The sequence below is a fragment of the Bos indicus x Bos taurus genome, chromosome 24, assembly GCF_003369695.1.
Source record: "Bos indicus x Bos taurus breed Angus x Brahman F1 hybrid chromosome 24, Bos_hybrid_MaternalHap_v2.0, whole genome shotgun sequence".
Taxonomy (NCBI): Eukaryota; Metazoa; Chordata; class Mammalia; order Artiodactyla; family Bovidae; genus Bos; species Bos indicus x Bos taurus.
The window spans coordinates 40,100,555-40,118,830 of record NC_040099.1 but is presented as its reverse complement, the minus strand read 5'-3'; the positions used below and the strand labels follow the sequence as shown (position 1 = coordinate 40,118,830).

The window sequence follows — 18,276 nt, the reverse complement described above, 5'->3', positions numbered from 1 at the left end:
TTCCAGCTTGCTCTGTGTCTGATGTCTGCCCCATAGAATGTAGGCTTCTGAGGGGCACAACCTTTTCTGCTTCCTGAAATACCCTCAAGGGATCACTCAGTGCCTGAAACTTAGTAGGCACTCAGCAAACATTGGTAAAATGAACAAAATGTTCACTCACCAGGTATGTTCTTGGTTTGATGAGAAGTCAACCAAGCCCACGGGTGGTGTGAATGGGCCCAACCTGATGTCCTGGCCTCCGTGTTGCTGTGATGGGGACTCTCCAGCAGGTCCTGTGCTAACCTGCTCCAGGCTCAGCCTCCTCTCAACCCCGGAGGTGCGAACACCTGAGCCGTCCTTGAGGGTTCCATTCGGGTTATTACTCCAGCAGTGAACAGGTGCTGCAAACAGCTGTTGTTTTCTCAGATTCCTTAGAAATGATTCATGTCTTCGGATCTCTCTAGGTCAAGACGGAGTACTTTAAAAGGAGGGGCTTCATGACGGTCGACGGCCAGGAATCGCCCGTGGTGACCACGGTGGGAGATGCCACCACGCTAGACGTGGAAGGAAAGCTGTACCTCGGAGGCCTCCCCTCCGAGTACAGGGCCAGGAACACTGGAAACGTAAGCAGCGTTTTCTCCGTAGGCCCATTTGTACCTTTATTGTGGTTGTTGTTTGTCTTGTGGAGGAATGTATTTATGTTTAAATTACCGTGTTTGGGCCTGGAGCTTGCCCACAAAATGGAAACATTTGGAACCACATCCCTCGACTGTGTGTTGGGGCTTCTCCTTGAAGCCCAGCGTGCCTTCCTGTTAGTGAACAAACAACTCCCTTCCCACAGGCGTTTAGCCCCAGTGCAACTCAGGAAAAGTCCAGCAAATTTGTATTTGCAGGTTAGAACACGCCACGGTCTTTTCTTTTTTCCTGATTTTTCATTTATCATTTTTGACCGTGCTGGGTCTTTGTTGCTGCGCCTGGGCTTTTCTCTAGTTGCAGCAAGAGGGGGCCGCTCTCTGGTTGTGGAGCACGGGCTTCATTGCAGTGGCTTCTCCCGTTGCGGAGCACAGGCTCTAGGGCTCACGGGCTTCAGCAGTTGCAGCTCCCCGGTTCTAGAGCACTGGCTCAGTAGTTGTGTGACACACGGGCTTAGCTGCTCCATGGCATGTGGGATCTTCCCAACCGAGGATCCAACCTGTGTCTCCTTCACTGGCCCGTGGATTCTCTACCCCTGAACCCCCAGGGAAACCCCACTCCACAGTCTTGATTTCCACAATATTTACTCAGTAGAAAACCCTTTTTACTCTATTATAGTAGCTTTAAGTTAGACCTTCACGTGAAGTATGGTGGCCACTGGATTTTTAAAACCAAAAGACAGTCTTTTACTGTGTGGTGTTGAAGAGTGGGAACAGTGTGTGCTTGTCCTTCTCATGTCCTCACCATCACCTACTCCTGCATCATTTCACTTAGATCACCCACAGCGTCCCTGCCTGCCTCGGAGAGGTGACAGTGAACAGCCAGCAGCTGCACATGGACAGCCCCGTGTCTGCGTTTGCAGTGACCAGGTGCTATGCCGTGGCCCAGGAAGGAACTTTCTTTGAAGGCAGTGGATATGCAGCCCTCGGTATGTACGATCAACTGTCTCACAGGCAATCTCTGGGATGCCCTGTAATCTAAGATGATGAGGATCCAGGAATCATCCGATAGGACAGGACCCGCTGTACAAGCCGCAGTGAGACCACAAATTCTGGATTCTCAGCATCTTGTGTAAAAACCTGCTCACCTGTCGTGGTACCCAGATGGCCTCCTCTCGTTAGGAGAGGTGACCCTCCAGACGGCAACATGTGGTCCTGGTGTCATCTGTACTGGCCCCAGATTTACATAAGGCAAAAGCTGTCACTGTTCAGGTTAATAAAGACCTTTGAATTCCAAACCAGCACCATAAAGTGTCTGGACCAGCCAGCCAAGTGAGACTCAGTTTTGATGAAGAAATTAACTCTGTTTAGACTGTTGAAATATTCATGAGTAGTAAGTAGAGGAATTTAAATCTCTAAAATGCTTTAGGATGGAAATTCCTCAAGGCTTAGAAGTAGCCCTTGTTAAATATCTTACATGCTCTCCCACTTCAGATGCTTAATTGGCTGGCTAAACCTGGTGATTCAATGGTAAAGAATCCGCCTGCCAAGCAGGAGATGTGGGTTTGATCTCTGGGTTGGGAAGATCCCCTGGGGGAGGGCATGGCAACCCATTCCAGTATTCTTGCCTGGAGAATCCCACGGACAGAGGAGCCTGGCAGGCTACAGTCCATGAAATCGAAAAGAATCTGACACAACTTAGGGACTAAACAACAGCAGCTTGCCGGCTAACTTCCTGTTTGCACTCAAACAGTGCTCCCCTGGCTCCTGTTCTATTTCCTATCACAGGGAACTAATTTCTGGGCTCCTTTGCCTGGGGTTTCCAGGGAGGCTCTGGTGGAAGGTGGAGGTTGGGAGGGAGGAGAGGAAAAGCCAGCAGGCTTCTCTCTTGCACTCTGTGCTTCTAGTAACACCACCATCTCCCACTTTTCCTTCAGCCCTGGGCCCCATAGGTAACAACTGCCTGCTATTGCTAATATCCCCTAACTTAGCCCAGCTTCTTTATCACCTGAATGAAAAATTCATTCAATTAAAACCCCCTTAAAAAAAAAAAAAAGCATAGTGTGGAGTCTAACACACTTAACACACTCAGCAAATAATGCCACACTGGTTAGTGGATACTGGGAAAGTAAAGTGCTCTATTTTTTGGATGGATGATGAACCAATTACATGGATCAATTCCCTTCTGATTTTACCTACATGGCTCTGGATAAAAGCATGTGCCTATGTCAGCTCTAGTCAGGTTTAGCCCAGCTGGTAGTGTGTTTTCTTTAAAGGCATCACTTCATCCTACGGAGGTGCAAGCCGAGGCTCAGCGGTGGAAGAGACTTGCTGGTGGAGGTGGAGCTGGATCCAGAGAAGGAGCTGGAGCTAGGTCTCCTGACCCTCATCAGGAGCCCGACAGCACAGCCAGCCAGCCAGCCCAGCCCCTGGCCTCTCTGAGCCTACGCCTTCATGCATCAGGCAGGCCCCATCACTGAGTGTCTTCCTTGTGTGTTTCAGTCAGAGAAGGCTACAGAGTGCGATCCGACGTGAACATCACGCTGGAGTTCCGTACCTCATCGGAGAACGGTGTCCTCCTGGGGATCAGCAGCGCCAAAGTGGATGCCATTGGACTGGAGATTGTAGATGGAAAGGTGAACACTTAATCTGGATGCCCTTCCCCCTCCCTGCCCCCGCACATCTCATCCCAGTGTCAGAGAGAGCAGTTGAGAAACAGTAGAAATATCTAGATCCAAATTTCTAATTATGCACTTTGATGGAATGCAGAAAAGATTCATTTAATATTTAAAAATAGATAATCCTAAAAAAGGACTTCCCCAGTGACTCAGTGGTCAAGAATCTGCCTGCAATGCAGGAGACACAGGTTCAATCCCTGAGTCAGGAAGATTTTCTGGAGGAGGAAACAGCAACCCACTCCACTGTTCTTGCCTGGGAAATCCCATGGACAGAAGAGCCTGGTGGGCTACAGTCCAGGGGATCACTAAGAGTCAGACACGACTGAAGTGACTAAGCAACAATAACAAAGCTTCACATACAGCACAAGAAGTTGACAATAGGATACTTAGTGTTTCCCTCCCTCCTTCTGCAGGTCTCAGATTGTTTGTGCTACCACCTGGGGTAGTAGAGCATCCATGGTTTTTCAGGAGGGAGTTAGTAAATGTTCCTTCACAGGTGCTATTGCAACAGCTGTGAACCAACTTTCTTAGTAGACCCATGGGCTCCTGTCATGCTGAAAATATGACACTGATTTGAGGATGCATCAAAGATTGTGGCTCAGGCTTGCTCCCATGGAGGTGGCCGTTTTCCCTTCCGAAGCCTTGGGAATAGGCTAGCATCAGAATCCTTAGGACACTGTCTTACAAAACCACTGTTTGTTTTTCATAGGTTCAGTTCAGTTGCTCAGTCATATCTGACTCTTTGCAACCCCATGGACTGCAGCACACCAGGCCTCCCTGTCCATCACCAACTCCCAGAATTTACTCAAACTCGTGTCCATTGAGCCGGTGATGCCATCCAACCATCTCATCCTCTATTGTCCCCTTCTCCTCCCACCTTCAGTCTTTCCCAGTTTCAGGGTCTTTTCAAATGAGTCAGTTCTTCACATCAGGTGGCCAGAGTATTGGAATTTCAGCTTCAACATCAGTCCTTCCAATGACTATTCAGGACTGATTTCCTTTAGGATGGACTGGTTGGATCTCCTTGCAGTCCACGGGACTCTCAAGAGTTTTCTCCAACACCACAGTTTAAAAACATCAATTCTTTGGCACTCAGCTTTCTTTATAGTCCAACTCTCACATCCATACATGACTACTGGAAAAACCATAGTCTTGACTAGATGGACCTTTATTGGCAAAGTAATGTCTTTGCTTTTTAATATGCTATCTAGGTTGGTCATAACTTTCCTTCCAAGGAGTAAGCATCTTTTAATTTCATGGCTGCGGTCACCATCTGCAGTGATTTTGGAGCCCCCAAAAATAAAGTCTGCCACTGTTTCCCCACCTATTTGCCATGAAGTGATGGGAATAGATGCCATAATCTTTGTTTTCTGAATGTTGAACTTTAAGCCAACATTTTCATAGGTAGCCCTCCCTTTTAGCAGAATGCTCTGATGTTATGCACTCTAAGAACATCGTGTGAATGGACTGTGTTCCTTGAATAAGGAAGAATTCACCAAGGTATTGGCTTGTGTCTCGTTTGTTTAGCTCTTGTTTCACGTTAATAATGGTGCTGGGAGGATAACGGCCACGTACGAGCCCAAAACTCCCAGTAGGCTCTGCGATGGGAGATGGCACACCCTTCAGGCAAACAAGAGCAAGCATCTCGTGGTTCTGACTGTCGACGGGAACGTGGTTCGAGCGGAAAGTCCGCACACCCAGTCCACCTCTGCTGATACCAACGACCCCATTTATGTCGGCGGCTATCCTGGTGCGTGTGATGTCTACTCTGCTCACTTTTCGAGGGGCACTGCCTCTGGGGGAGGTCTTATCCAGGGGGATAAAGAATAGGGGTGAAGAAAGATACATGGTTTGGGTAACAAATCCTTTACCATTTTAGCTCTATTCCAAATGCCTAGGAATTCTTGGAAAAATCAGAATAATCTACATATATAAGTTGATCGGGGCTTCCCAGTTGGCACTAGGGTTAAAAAACAAAACAAACAAAAAAACCTACCTGCTGATGCAGGAGATATGAGACACGGGTTCAATCCCTGGGTTGGGAAATCCCTTGGAGAAGGAAATGGCAGCCCACTCCAGTATTCTTGCCTGGAGAATCCCATGGACAGAGGAGCCTGGTGGGCTACAGTCCACGGGGTCTCACAGAGTCAGACACGACTGAAGCCACTTCGTATTCATGCACGCGGAAGTTGATCATCAGGTAAGACTGAGAACATCGGGTATGGTGTATGGTAAGCTGGGTGACTTTACTGACAGAAATCTTAAATGATGCCCAGAAGTGGGAATCAATTTATGGGTTGGTAATCATTTTAGAGGACAAGCATGTGTCTTACCCTCTCACATCGCTTTTCAGATTCTCCAAGTAATTAATACAAATGTTAATAAGATAAAAATCCCTTTTATGACAAGTCACAACTATGCCTTAAAATTATTGCTTATTAATAGTTTTCTATAAATTACGCTATCACTGAAGCCACGTATGTGGAAAAATATTCTAATCTTGATGCAGAAACCACAAGCATTTAGTTTTGTTTCTACTGCTGTTCTCACATCATTTAACACAACAAGATTTATTTTCTCTTCTTTCCTAAACAGCTGATGTGAAGCAGAACTGCCTGAGCAGCCGGACCTCCTTCCGGGGCTGTGTGCGGAGGCTCACTCTGACTAAGGGCCCGCAAGTGCAGTCCTTCGACTTCAGCACAGCTTTTGACCTGCAAGGAGTTTTCCCTCATTCCTGTCCTGGGACTGAGTCCTGAACTTTGGGGAATCCCTCAGTTGGGAACCATCGTTTATATTTTGAGGACTATTTTATATTTTGTGAACTAAAATCTTTACAGTTCAGATTTCATTTCCAACTCAGGTTCAGTATTTCCAGAGAGAACGTTTTTGTTTATGTTTAACTAAAACCATGTGTACAACAAATACCTCTATTAAATAGTTTAAAATGTAAATTGAAATCACTGGCTCTTTTAAGTTTTTTTAATGAAACTTTTGAAATGTTCTGTTGATCGCCTGATAATACTTCATGTTTTGCATTTTAAACTTTTAAAAAATATCATTATAGACTATCATAGATTAGAGTGGTGTATGAATACTTTCATGGGCTTTCCCTGTGGCTCAGTGGTAAAGAACCCACCTGCCAATGCAGGAAAAGAGTTCGATCTCTGGGTCGGGAAGATCCCCTGGAGAAGGGAATGGCAACCTACTCCACTATTCTTGCCTGGGCAATCCCAGGGACAGAGGAGCCCGGCTGGCTACAGTCGATGGGGTTGAAAAAAGAGTCGGACATGACTTAGCAACTAAACAACAGCAACACGAATACTTTGATTTCTTTATCAAGAATTTAAGCTCCAGTTTCTACAATGAACAGGTAACACTATTGGTTCTATTCCAGCAGAGGGCGCCAACTGTTTGCCACATAAGCACATTAAATAGACTTCAGCAAGTCAAAAAGCAAAGGGAACACAGGAAGACAGAGCCTGGTCTAGACAAAGCTTTGTTCTGAGAGGACCTAACCTAACAGAGCATTTTGCAAGATTAAAAAAAGAAGTGGCATCATAACTAGATAGCTAGCCCTTACTATTTTCACCATTTTTAAGTGTACAGTTCTTTGCATGAGGTACCTTCACACTGTTGTACAACCATCACCACCATCCAGTTCCAAGATTCACTCCGTCTTGCAAAACATGCTCTGTACCTATTAAATACTAATTCCCAGCTGCCCTCTCTCCCCAGCTCCTGGCATCCACCATTTTTCTTCCTGTGTGCATGGGTCTGGCGACTTGAGTCACCGGAATCATTCAGCATCAGTCAGTTTGTGACTGACTTATTTTTCATGGCATAAGGTCCTGTAGGATCATCCATGATGGAGTATGTGTTAGTGTCCTTCCTTTCTTAAGGCTGAGTAATATTCCATCATGTGTATATACCATATTTTTTAATTTATTTTTTATTGAAGGATAATTGCTTTACAGAACTTCATTGTTTTCTGTCAAACCTCAACATGAATCAGCCATAGGTATACATAAATCCCCTCCCTTTTCAATCTCCCTCCCATCTCCCTCCCCACCCCACCCCTCTTGGTTGATACAGAGACCCTGTTTGAGTTTCCTGAGCCATACAGCAAATTCTCATTGGCTATCTATTTTACATATGGTAATGTAAGTTTCCATGTTACTCTCTCCATGCATTTCACCCTCTCCTCCCCTCTCCCCGTGTCCACAAGTCTATTCTCTATGTCTCTTTCTCCATTGCTGCCCTGAAAATAAATTATTCAGAACCATTTTTCTAGATTCCATATATGTGCATTGGAATATATTTATCTTTCTCTTTCTGACTCACTTCACTCTGTATAATAGGTTCTAGGTTCATCCACCTCATTAGAACTGACTCAAATGCATTCCTTTTTATGGCTGAGTAATATTCCATTGTGTATACCTACCACAACTTCTTTATCCATTCACCTGTCAATGGACGTCTAGATTGCTTCCATGTTCTAGCTATTGTAAATAGTGCTGAAATGAACAATGGGATCGATGTGTCTTTCTCAACCCTGTTGTCTTCAGGGTATATGCCTAAGTGAATAAAAGACAGTAAAGTCACTCAGTCATGTCTGACTCTTTGCGACCCCATGGACTGTAGCCTACCAGGTTCCTCCATCCATGGGATTTTCCAGGCAATAGTACTGGAGTGGGTTGCCATTTCCTTCTCCAGGGATCGAACCCAGGTCCCACGCATTGTAGATAAATGCTTTACCATCTGAGCCACCAGGGTATATGCCTAGGAGTGGGATTGATTGCTGGGTCATACGGTGATTTTATTCTTAGTTTTTTAAAGACTCTCTGTACCATCTTCCATAGTGGCTGTATCAATTTACATTCCTACCAACAATGCAAGAGCATTCCCTTTTCTCCACACCCTCTTCAGCATTTATTGTTTGTCGACTTACATGCCATATTTTTGTTTATTCATTTATCCATCAATGGGCATGGGGTTCTTGCTACCTTTTGGCTATTGTGAATAATGCTGCTGCGAATATGAGCATATAAATAGTTCTTTGAGTCCCTACTTTCACCATTTTAGGGTGAAGACCCAGAAGTGGAATTACTGGATCATACAGTAAGTCAATTGTTAATTTTTTGAGGAAACTCCATACGTTTTTCCCCATAGTATCCAGTGCAATTTTTAAGCTTAGGTTTTCCACCTGTAAAATGTAGTTATGCCAACAACCACAAAAAGGTCTATATTTGGAAATATTATTAAAATTGACTCAGAGAACATCTGGATAAACCAATAACTTTGACCTTAGTGAAATTTAATCTTCAGTCACATTTGCTGGCAGAATGTACAAAAATCAGTTGGTTTAAAGACATGCTTTATTAAACACCAGGAACAAGAAAAAGAAAACTAACCAATGCATTTAACACAGCTGGTATAACCTTTATGAGAAGTCTGATTTATATAACACCTTATTCATTTTCCTGTTTTGTCTGTCTGTGCCACCACCTCTAAAAGGATGCATCATAATTAGGAATGATAACACTCGTGGCTGGATATGGAACAACCACATCCAACACAGGCTTAAGAATTAAGGGCCAATTTAGTGTCCAAATCAGAAATTGCGATGAAAATGATTAAATGCTCTGTTAGAAATGCTGGACCAGAAGGCACATGTATTCTCACCTTAGAACACTATAAATCAAGGGCTAAATTGTGGTACCAAGTGAAAGACAGATCTGGGAAGGTTGACAGAGGCAGCTGGAACTAGGCTTTGCAGAATAAACAGTAGTAGCAGCCAACATACAAAGTGCTTTCCTATGCACAGGCTTCCCTGGTGGCTCAGACAGTAAAGAATCTGCCTGCAATGTGCGAGACCCAGGTTCGATCCCTGCATCAGGAAGATCCCTTGGAGAAGGGAATGGCTACTTACTCCAGTATTCTTCTCTGGAGAATCCCCATGGACAGAGGAGGCTGGCAGGCTATAGTCTAGGGGGTTGCAAAGACTGGGACATGATAGCAATGAACACTTCTATGCAAGGTGGTGTTCAGGGCTAGAGAGGCAGTATGGAAGCATGACACGTGGGTCCAAGCCACCCAGCTGAAAGAAAGTGGACTGATGGGAATATAAGGAGGTGGGTGGGGGGATGGGCAGGTGGAGAGAGAACAGCGTGCATTGGGTCTAACCTTGGAGAGCACAACATTTAAGCTGGTAGGGAGGAGACTGGATGCCATGCCTTATGAAGCATCTGGGCTTTCCATTAGGAGAGTGTTGTGATGAAATGGTGCATTTGAAATCATAAACTAGCTGGAAAGGGCAGCCCGAGTCTGCCAGTTGAGCAGCACTGATTGAGTGGCAACTGATACCACAGCAGGGATAAAGATAAGAGAATTGTATAGGAATGTTGGAGGCTCCAGCAACGCGTTAGCTTTAGGCAGTAAAAGATTATGAGACTCAAGCAGGGAGCTTGGATAATGACAATGGCAGTTCCACAGACAGGAGGTACACAGAAAAATTATGAACTCAAGCTCTGAATGTATTGAATTTGAGAGACTGGTAAGACAATCCGAAGGGAGGTGTTTCAACTGGCTGGCTGGATTATGGACTGGCCCGGGACTCTTCTCACAATGCAAGCTATGTTGTTTATCTATCAAACAGTATTTGTCTTTCTCTGACTTATAGTGAAATAAGCATAATACCCTCCAATTCCACTCATGCTGTGCAAAGGGCAAGTTTTCATTCTTTTTTAACAGCTGAATAGTTTTGCATTGGGACTTCCCTGGTGGCTCAGGTGGTAAAGAATCCGCCTGTAATGCGGGAGACCTGGGTTCGATCCCTGGGTTGGGAAGATCCCCTGGAGAAGGGCATGGCAACCCACTCTAGTATTCTTGCCTGGAGAATCCCATGGACAGAGGAGCCTGGCGGGCTTTGGTCCATGGGGTGACAAAGAATTGGGTATGATGGCGACTAAGCACACCACAGTATTGCATTGTTTATATATATCAGTTCAGTTCTGTTCAGTCACTCAGTTGTGTCTGACTCTTTGCGATCCCATGGACTGCAGCACACCAGGCCTCCCTGTCCATCACCAACTCCCAGAGCCTACCCAAACTCAAGTCCATGGAGTCGGTGATGCCATCCAACCATCTCATCCTCTATTGTCCCCTTCTCCTCCTGCCCTCAATTTTTCCCAGCATCAGGATCTTTTCCAATGAGTCAGATCTTCGCATCATGTGGCCAAAGTATTGGAGTTTCAGCTTCAACATCAGTCCTTCCAATGAATATTCAGGACTGATTTCCTTTAGGATGGACTGGTTGGATCTCCTTGCAGTCCAAGGGACTCTCAAGAGTCTTATCCAACACCACAGTTCAAAAGCATCAATTCTTCGACACTCAGCTTTCTTTATAGTCCAACTCTCACATCCATACATGATTACTGGAAAAACCATAGCCTTGACGAGACAGACCTTTGTTGGCAAAGCAATGTCTCTGCTTTTTAATATGCTGTCTAGGTTGGTCATAACTTTCCTTCCAAGGAGTAAGTGTCTTTTAATTTCATGGCTGCAATCACCATCTGCAGTGATTTTGGAGCCCAAAAAAATAAAGTCAGCCTCTATTGCCTCTGTTTCCCCATCTATTTCCCATGAAGTGATGGGACCAGATGACTTGATCTTAGTTTTCTGAATGTTGAGCTTTCAGCCAACTTTTTCAGTCTCCTCTTGCACTTTCATCAAGAGGCTCTTTAGTTCTTCATTTTCTGCCATAAGGGTGATGTCATCTGCATATCTGTTATTGATATTTCTCCTGGCAATCTTGATTCCAGCTTGTGCTTCATCCAGCCCAGCGTTTCTCATGATGTACTCTGCATGTAAGTTAAATAAGCCAAGTGACAATATACAGCCGTGACGTACTCCTTTTCCTATTTGGAACCAGTCTGTTGTTCCATGTCCAGTTAAAACTGTTGCTTCCTGACTTGCATACAGAGTTCTCAAGAGGCAGGTCAGGTGGTCTGGTATTCTCATCTCTTTCAGAATTTTCCACAGTTTATTGTGATCCACACAGTCAAAGGCTTTGGCATAGTCAATAAAGCAGAAATAGATGTTTTTCTGGAACTCTCTTGCTTTTTCCATGACCCAGCGGATATTGGCAATTTGATCTCTGGTTCCTCTGCCTTTTTAAATCCAGCTTGAACATGTGGAAGTTCATGGTTCACCTATTGCTGAAGCATGGCTTGGAGAATTTTGAGCATTACTTCACTACAGCGTGAGATGAGTGCAATTGTGTGGTAGTTTGAGTATTCTTTGGCATTGCCTTTCTTAGGGATTGGAGTGAAAACTGATTTGTTCCAGTCCTGTGACCACTGCTGAGTTTTCCAAATTTGCTGGCATACTGAGAGCAGCACTTTCACAAAATCCTCTTTTAGGATTTGAAATAGCTCAACTGGAATTCCCATCACCTCCACTAGCTTTGTAGTGATGCTTTCTAAGGCCCACTTGACTTCACATTCCAGGATGTCTGGCTTTAGGTGAATGATCACACCATCATCATTATCTGGGTTGTGAAGATCTTTTTTGTATAGTTCTTCTGTGTATTCTTGCTGCCTCTTCTTAATATCTTCTGCTTCTGTTAGGTGCATACTATTTCTGTCCTTTATTGAGCCCATCTTTGCATGAAATATTCCCTTGGTATCTCTAATTTTCTTGAAGAGATCTCTAGTCTTTCCCATTCTATTGTTTTCCTCTATTTCTTTGTAGTGATCACTGAGGAAGGCTTTCTTATCTCTCCTTGCTATTCTTTGGAACTCTGCACTCAAGTGGGTATATCTTTTCTTTTTTCCTTTGCTTTTCGCTTCTCTTGTGTTCACAGCTTTTTGTAAGGCCTCCTCAGACAGCCATTTTGCTTTTTTGCATTTCTTTTTCTTGGGGATGGTCTCGATCCCTGTCTCCTGTACAATGTCATGAATCTCCGTCCATAGTTCATCAGGCACTCTGTCTACCAGATCTAGTCCCTTAAATCTATTTCTCACTTCCACTGTACAATCGTTAGGGATTTGATTTAGGTCATACCTGAATGGTCTAGTGGTTTTCTCCACTTTCTTCAATTTAAGTCTGAATTTGGCAATAAGGAGTTCATGATCCAAGCCACAGTCAGCTCCTGGCCTTGTTTTTGCTGACTGTATAGAGCTTCTCCGTCTTTGGTTCCAAAGAATATAATCAATCTGATTTTGGTGTTGACCATCTGGTGATGTCCATGTGTAGAGTCTTTTCTTGTGTTGGTGGAAGAGGGTGTTTGCTATGACCAGTGTGTTCTCTTGGCAAAACTCTATCAGCCTTTGCCCTGCTTCATTCTGTACTCCAAGGCCTAATTTGCCTGTTATTCCAAGTGTTTCTTGACTTCCTACTTTTTACTTTACTTTCCTACTTTTTACTTTTTCTGTATCTTGGATATTGTAAATGATGCTGCTACATCGCTATATTGCAATGCTGTAGAGGAGTGCATATGTATCTTTTCAAATTAGTGTTTTTGATTTTAGTGGTTCTTATTTATGCTCATTTCCCCCCTCAGATAGCATGTGCATCTCAACAATCTAATTGGTCCACAACTCCTGTAAGGGCTATATTGTGTCAGATATTTCTTGGGCATTTCTCTCAAAGCTAACATAATTAGGACCTATGGGAGATTATTAGTAGATAATTGTTGAGTTGAATATTAGTTTATCATTTTTTCTAAAAATACCTCAGCAGTGTAGCTCTTCATATAAATTTCAAAACTTCTTTGCAAACGTAATTCCTCTGAGCCATCTAATAAGCATAAAACAAATGGCAGCGTAAGCCTCTTTTGCAAGATATTCCCAAAAGTAGTTCTATAGGCTTAACAGTTTCCATAATATGTAGTGAAATGTTCAGCATAATATACTCGGAAATGCAAAAACTATCAGGATTTTTTTTTCAAACAGTGACAAAGGCATAGCTCATGTTCCTTTCAAACTCTTTCAGTGTCCAGCAAAGGGACCCATTGCGGCTGTCTGAAGCAAGGACTTGGGTAAAAACAATGGAGAGATTTTTTTTCTGAGTAACAAAATTTAGAAATGATACTTTCTTCTCAGATTATATGGAGTATGTGATAATTATGAAGTGTCACAATACAAACTCCATCTTCAATACTGAAAAGCTGTGGTTTCTGTTTACATAATTAGAAGAATTTCATAAACACAAAAGAGTAAAGTTTATGGCAGTTTGTTTTAGCCAGAACCGTTATAAGCATCCAGCATTTCATCAATAATTTACTTTTAAGCATGTGTTGAAAATCCAAATGTGATTGTCTGTTATGAATAAAAAGACAGTAAAAGCTTTGATAAATATGGAAGAGCATTGCTCTGTGTCCCCATTAGGTGGTCAGAAGAGGACATTTAGGGAAAGAACGTCGGTCAGTGGAGCAGATGGGAGCTTGTGAAGTCCAGACACAGCAGAGGTTACAACGGGGGCTTTGCAACCAGACTAGAAAGGTAAACAGGATTTAGGTGTGGTGAGGAAGTCAGTGGGGCTTCCCCAGTGGCTCAGTGGGTAAAGAGTCTGCCTGCAATGCAGGTGATGTAGGAGACTTGGGTTCGATCCCTGGGTTGGGAAAAATTCCCCTGGAGAAGGAAATGGCAACCCACTCCGGTATTCTTGCCTGGAGAATCCCATGGACAGAGGAGCCTGTGTGTGATTTAAATGTAATTGTGTATTCTTGAAGTTTGATTAAATTGATCATGGAGTTTAAGAAGAAATATGAGTGAGTAGGGCAAAAAGTAGAAAATCATCTGGCATGTTATGCTCACTGAGTCTGGCTGGGAAGAAATGTTCAAACTTGGATAACTGTGAAAGTCTTTCAGCCTTCTAGGTGAGATCAGAAGTGAACTGAAGAAAGCACTTCTTAACAGGCTAACCTAAGAGATAATACTTTTTTCCTCCTTTCACTGTTATATTAGAATTAAGTAATGTTGGGAGTGGGGAGAAAGGAGAGGAATCTTGAACTGATAACGTGACAAGGCAAATCAATGAATTATTGCTGAGTATTATAGCAGTTCCCAAAGTCAACTGAAAGGTATGCATCCATGTGTGTGTTTTAATTGATATAACCAACAGAAAATGGGAGAGAACTTATAGTCTGAACACAATCTAGTCAATTTCTTACCAAAATCCAAAACATCAACAATTCCTCAGTGACTTATAATAGGACCCAGAATTTATATAGCACATAACATTCACAATATTCAGGATACGATTCAAAATCTTTCTACACACATCCAACCAGGAAAATAGGACCAATTCTCAAGGGGAAAAGATGCCAACCTCAAAATGGAATTATGAGACAAAGATCTCAAAGCAGTGATTATATCTATGCTACATAAGGTCAGAGTAAGCACATTGGAAATGAATGTAATGACAAAAAAAATTCTCAGCAGATAAATGGAAAATAGAAAAGGGAACCAACTGAAAATTACTGAACTGAAAAATAGAATATCGGAAGTGAAAAAAAAATCACTGGATGGACTCAAGATCAGAGTGTAGATGATAAAGTAAAGAGTAAACTTGAAAATAGAATAATGAAAATTATTCAACAAATTAAATAGAGAGATGAAAGACTGAAAAATAAAAACAAAAACAAAACACCAGTGTCAGGTAGATAACTTCTAAAGATCTAACATAGAGTAATAGGAGCTCCATATGGAGAACTGAGAGAGACTGGAAGAAAAAAATTTTTTTTTGCATTAAGATGTGACTGCAGATGCCCCTGGCATGCTGGGCCATCTCCCAAGAGGGAGGCCAGGACTGTGTCTAGCAGCTCTACCCAAGGTGACATGTAGGAGAACACAAAATGGGGAAACCTCCCTTGCCCGCCCCCCGCTCCGCCCCCCCCCCCCCCCCCCACACCACAACCTACTTTTAGACCTTTTTAAAAGTATGAATGCTGATTTTTGTCTGGGCCTTCTTGGGGCCTGAAGTTTGTCAGGATGGCTCAAGTTCTCCAGCAAGCCATCCTGGCAGTTGGAGGCCATTATCTGCAGAGACCACGTTGAACCCTGAGTCACTTTGCAAGGAGACTGTGATTTTGCTGTTATTTCCTGAAGGTTGCAAGACCTGTCCAGCGACCTTACCCAACCAGGTGATTTCTCAAGAATTGTAGCAATAATCAGAAGCCCTCTCTAGGCATCAAATGTAACAGAAATTTCCTGTCCTTTGATGCCTCCATCGCTGCAGGCAGATCAGACGAGGGTTCTCTCTCTCTGGCATTTCATCCCCACTTTATATTACTGAAGCTGCTTTGATAATTCTTATAGAAACTGGGGATTGTTACTTCAGATCCTTAGTGTTCCAGAAAGCAACCCTGGCCCAGTGGTTCCATTCATCTGGGACCCCAGGGAAGGCTTAAGTAAAACTTCTTTTTCCCTATCATGTCCCAACAGGCTGTGGGTCCAAGGACTCCAGAAGCCTCTGTGAACCATTTCTGTTACTGCTACTGTCCCATGTTGGCCGTGACGCGGCCCCTGGAATCCCAGCCACAGCCCACTCAAGAGACGAGGTGGTGTACGCCCCTTCACACCAACCTTGGGGTCATTGACTGGGGAACCGTGGGGGCTCTGGCCTCCTGGGAAGTTTCACGTGAAGACCCAGTCTCTTTCTGGGAATTTTTCCAGTGAAAATCATCATTTTTGCACAGGAGATATTCTTGACTGTCCTTCTGGGCAGCCTCACAGTTTAAATGTCATCCCCAAGTTTCCTGCTGGGTACCACTTTCCAGGCATGGGCAGTGGGGGTGAGGCCTAGCTGTTTCCCAGCGTCCAGTCCCGGGGAATCTGGGGCACACGTGTGGGAACCCGAGCTCAGAGCCCAGGCCTGAGTGTGTGTCGCTGATTTTTTTTTTTACAGGTTCACTGAGGTGTCACTGACATGTGATAAACTTGACAGCACATATTAATATTTAAAGTGCACAGCCTGATGACTTTGTGTGTATCCATCCTCCCAATCATCACCTCATTCAGGAAAAAGAGCACACCCACTACCCACAAGGTTTCCTCCTGCCCCTTTGCAGCCCCTCCCGCCCACCCCTCCCTGAAACACCTCACACACTGTTACAAAGTTGAAGACAAAAACAGGAAACAGGAAAGCGACTCTACCCATTGGACAAGTCGGCTATAACCCCGGCTCCAAAACAAGGTAAGGAAATTATAAGACAATTACCGGCCAATTTTTCTTTTGGACCTAGATGTGAAAATCTTCAATAAAATGCTGGTTAGTTGATCTCCTCAATTAGGGAAAAAATATGACCAATTACAATTGCACCCCAGACTCCCTTTTTCTGATTCTCCTGTGTGTTATATATTTTTCACCGAATCTTTGTTCATTTTCCAGTTTTCCTTCCAATTTCCTTGCAGTATTCAATTTGGCTGATACTCTCATTTTATCCTGACATTGGCCGAGCAGCTTGGCTGTTTTCTCATAAGCTCCTGGAGGGGAAATGTGTCCTGGAGGAAGAAAGGATGCTGGTGGGTGGCAATCACCCAGATTTCAAAATGAAAGGAGCAGAGGAGGAGGGAGGTTGTGTTCAATTCCAGTTTTCCTAGATCCTTTTGTTGCTTGTCAGTCTTGTGAATGTGTCTCAAGAAATACCACTAAAGGACCTGGTATAACTTTGTGTCAAAGCTCCGGAATACAAAGGCTGCTTCTTTGATCTGGAGGTTAGGGCCTAACAATTCGGGTTTCTAGGGTAAGGCATTCGTTTTCTATTCCCTCAGTCTGGGCAGCTGTCTTTAGCACGACTCATGGTATTGAGGATGTGACACGTGGTGAAACGTCGAACATCCATTTATCAACAAATATTTATCACTTAAGTGTGAACTCAATTAAGTGTGAAGTTTGTGAAGACGAAAATGAAGACAATGCTCTGTTGTTTGCATCAAGAAGCACACGTGTACCTTGTCTGCTGTGCGTGTGCTCAGTCGTGTCCTGGTCTTTGTGACCCCATGGACCGTAGCCCACCAGGCTCCTCTGTCCGTGGGATTTCCCAGGCAGGAATACTGGAGTGGGTTGCCATTTCCTTCTCCAGTTAAAACACCATAAAAGCAAGGGCTACGTTGGGGTTCAGTGGGGGTAGAAAGGGATGGGAAGGCTTTAAGATCTTTGCAGGATCTGCCATGGCAGCACTTGAGGAATGACTGCCCAGCTTGCAAAGTGCTTTCACTGTGGTAACGGGAAGGCTGGGGATGGGGTCGGTGGGGCGTGGAGACAGCTGTCCAATGGACACAAAGGGCCCCCAGTGTGGAGTACCGAGAAAGGCTGCAAACTGGGCTGGGCCTTCTCGTGGAGAACCCAGAAAGCTACCTCATGCCCGTCTCCAGCCCATCCCACCACAAAGGCCACCACTCTGATGTCTGTGGCCACATAAGGTAGGTGTATGGTTAAAATTGTACTATTCTACCAGTTTTGCAAAGTGGTTCTCCCATTTCACACGCCCACCAGCAATGAGAATGCCAGTTATTAACGGGGATATTCTTGTGTTTACATAGTGCTATTACATTGTAGTTTAATTATCATTTTCCTAAGGGCTGATCGGAGAAGGCCATGGCACCCCATTCCAGTACTCTTGCTTGGAAAATCCCATGGACGGAGGAGCCTGGTAGGCTGTAGTCCATGGGGTCACTAAGAGTCAAGACACGGCTGAGCAACTTCACTTTCACTTTTCACTTTCATGCATTGGAGAAGGAAATGGCAACCCACTCGTGTTCTTGCCTGGTGAATCCCAGGGACGGGGGAGCCTGGTGGGCTGCCGTCTATGGGGTCACACAGAGTTGGACACGACTGAAGCGACTTAGTAGTAGTAGTAAGGGCTGATAGTGTTGAGTACCTTGCCTTGTAGAGCAACCATTTCTATACTTTGGCAGAATGTTAGTTCAAGTCTTTTGGCCATTTAAAAACATGAGTTGTCTTTATTTTTAATTTTTAGGTAT

General features: G+C 44.1%; 1 protein-coding gene across 3 annotated transcripts in view; it reads left to right on the top strand.

Annotated features, from left to right (window-relative positions):
* Window positions 1-6,246, top strand: part of LAMA1 (laminin subunit alpha 1) — a 125,691-nt gene extending 119,445 nt beyond the window's left edge. For all 3 annotated transcript variants that reach the window (XM_027526332.1, XM_027526331.1, XM_027526330.1), the window contains exons 59-63: window positions 444-602; window positions 1,447-1,600; window positions 3,114-3,247; window positions 4,817-5,039; window positions 5,885-6,246. In XM_027526332.1, the coding sequence (XP_027382133.1) occupies window positions 444-602; window positions 1,447-1,600; window positions 3,114-3,247; window positions 4,817-5,039; window positions 5,885-6,045 (831 nt within the window). In that variant the 3' untranslated portion in view covers window positions 6,046-6,246. The remainder of the gene's footprint in view (window positions 1-443; window positions 603-1,446; window positions 1,601-3,113; window positions 3,248-4,816; window positions 5,040-5,884) is intronic.
* The last annotated feature ends 12,030 nt before the right edge of the window (window positions 6,247-18,276 follow it).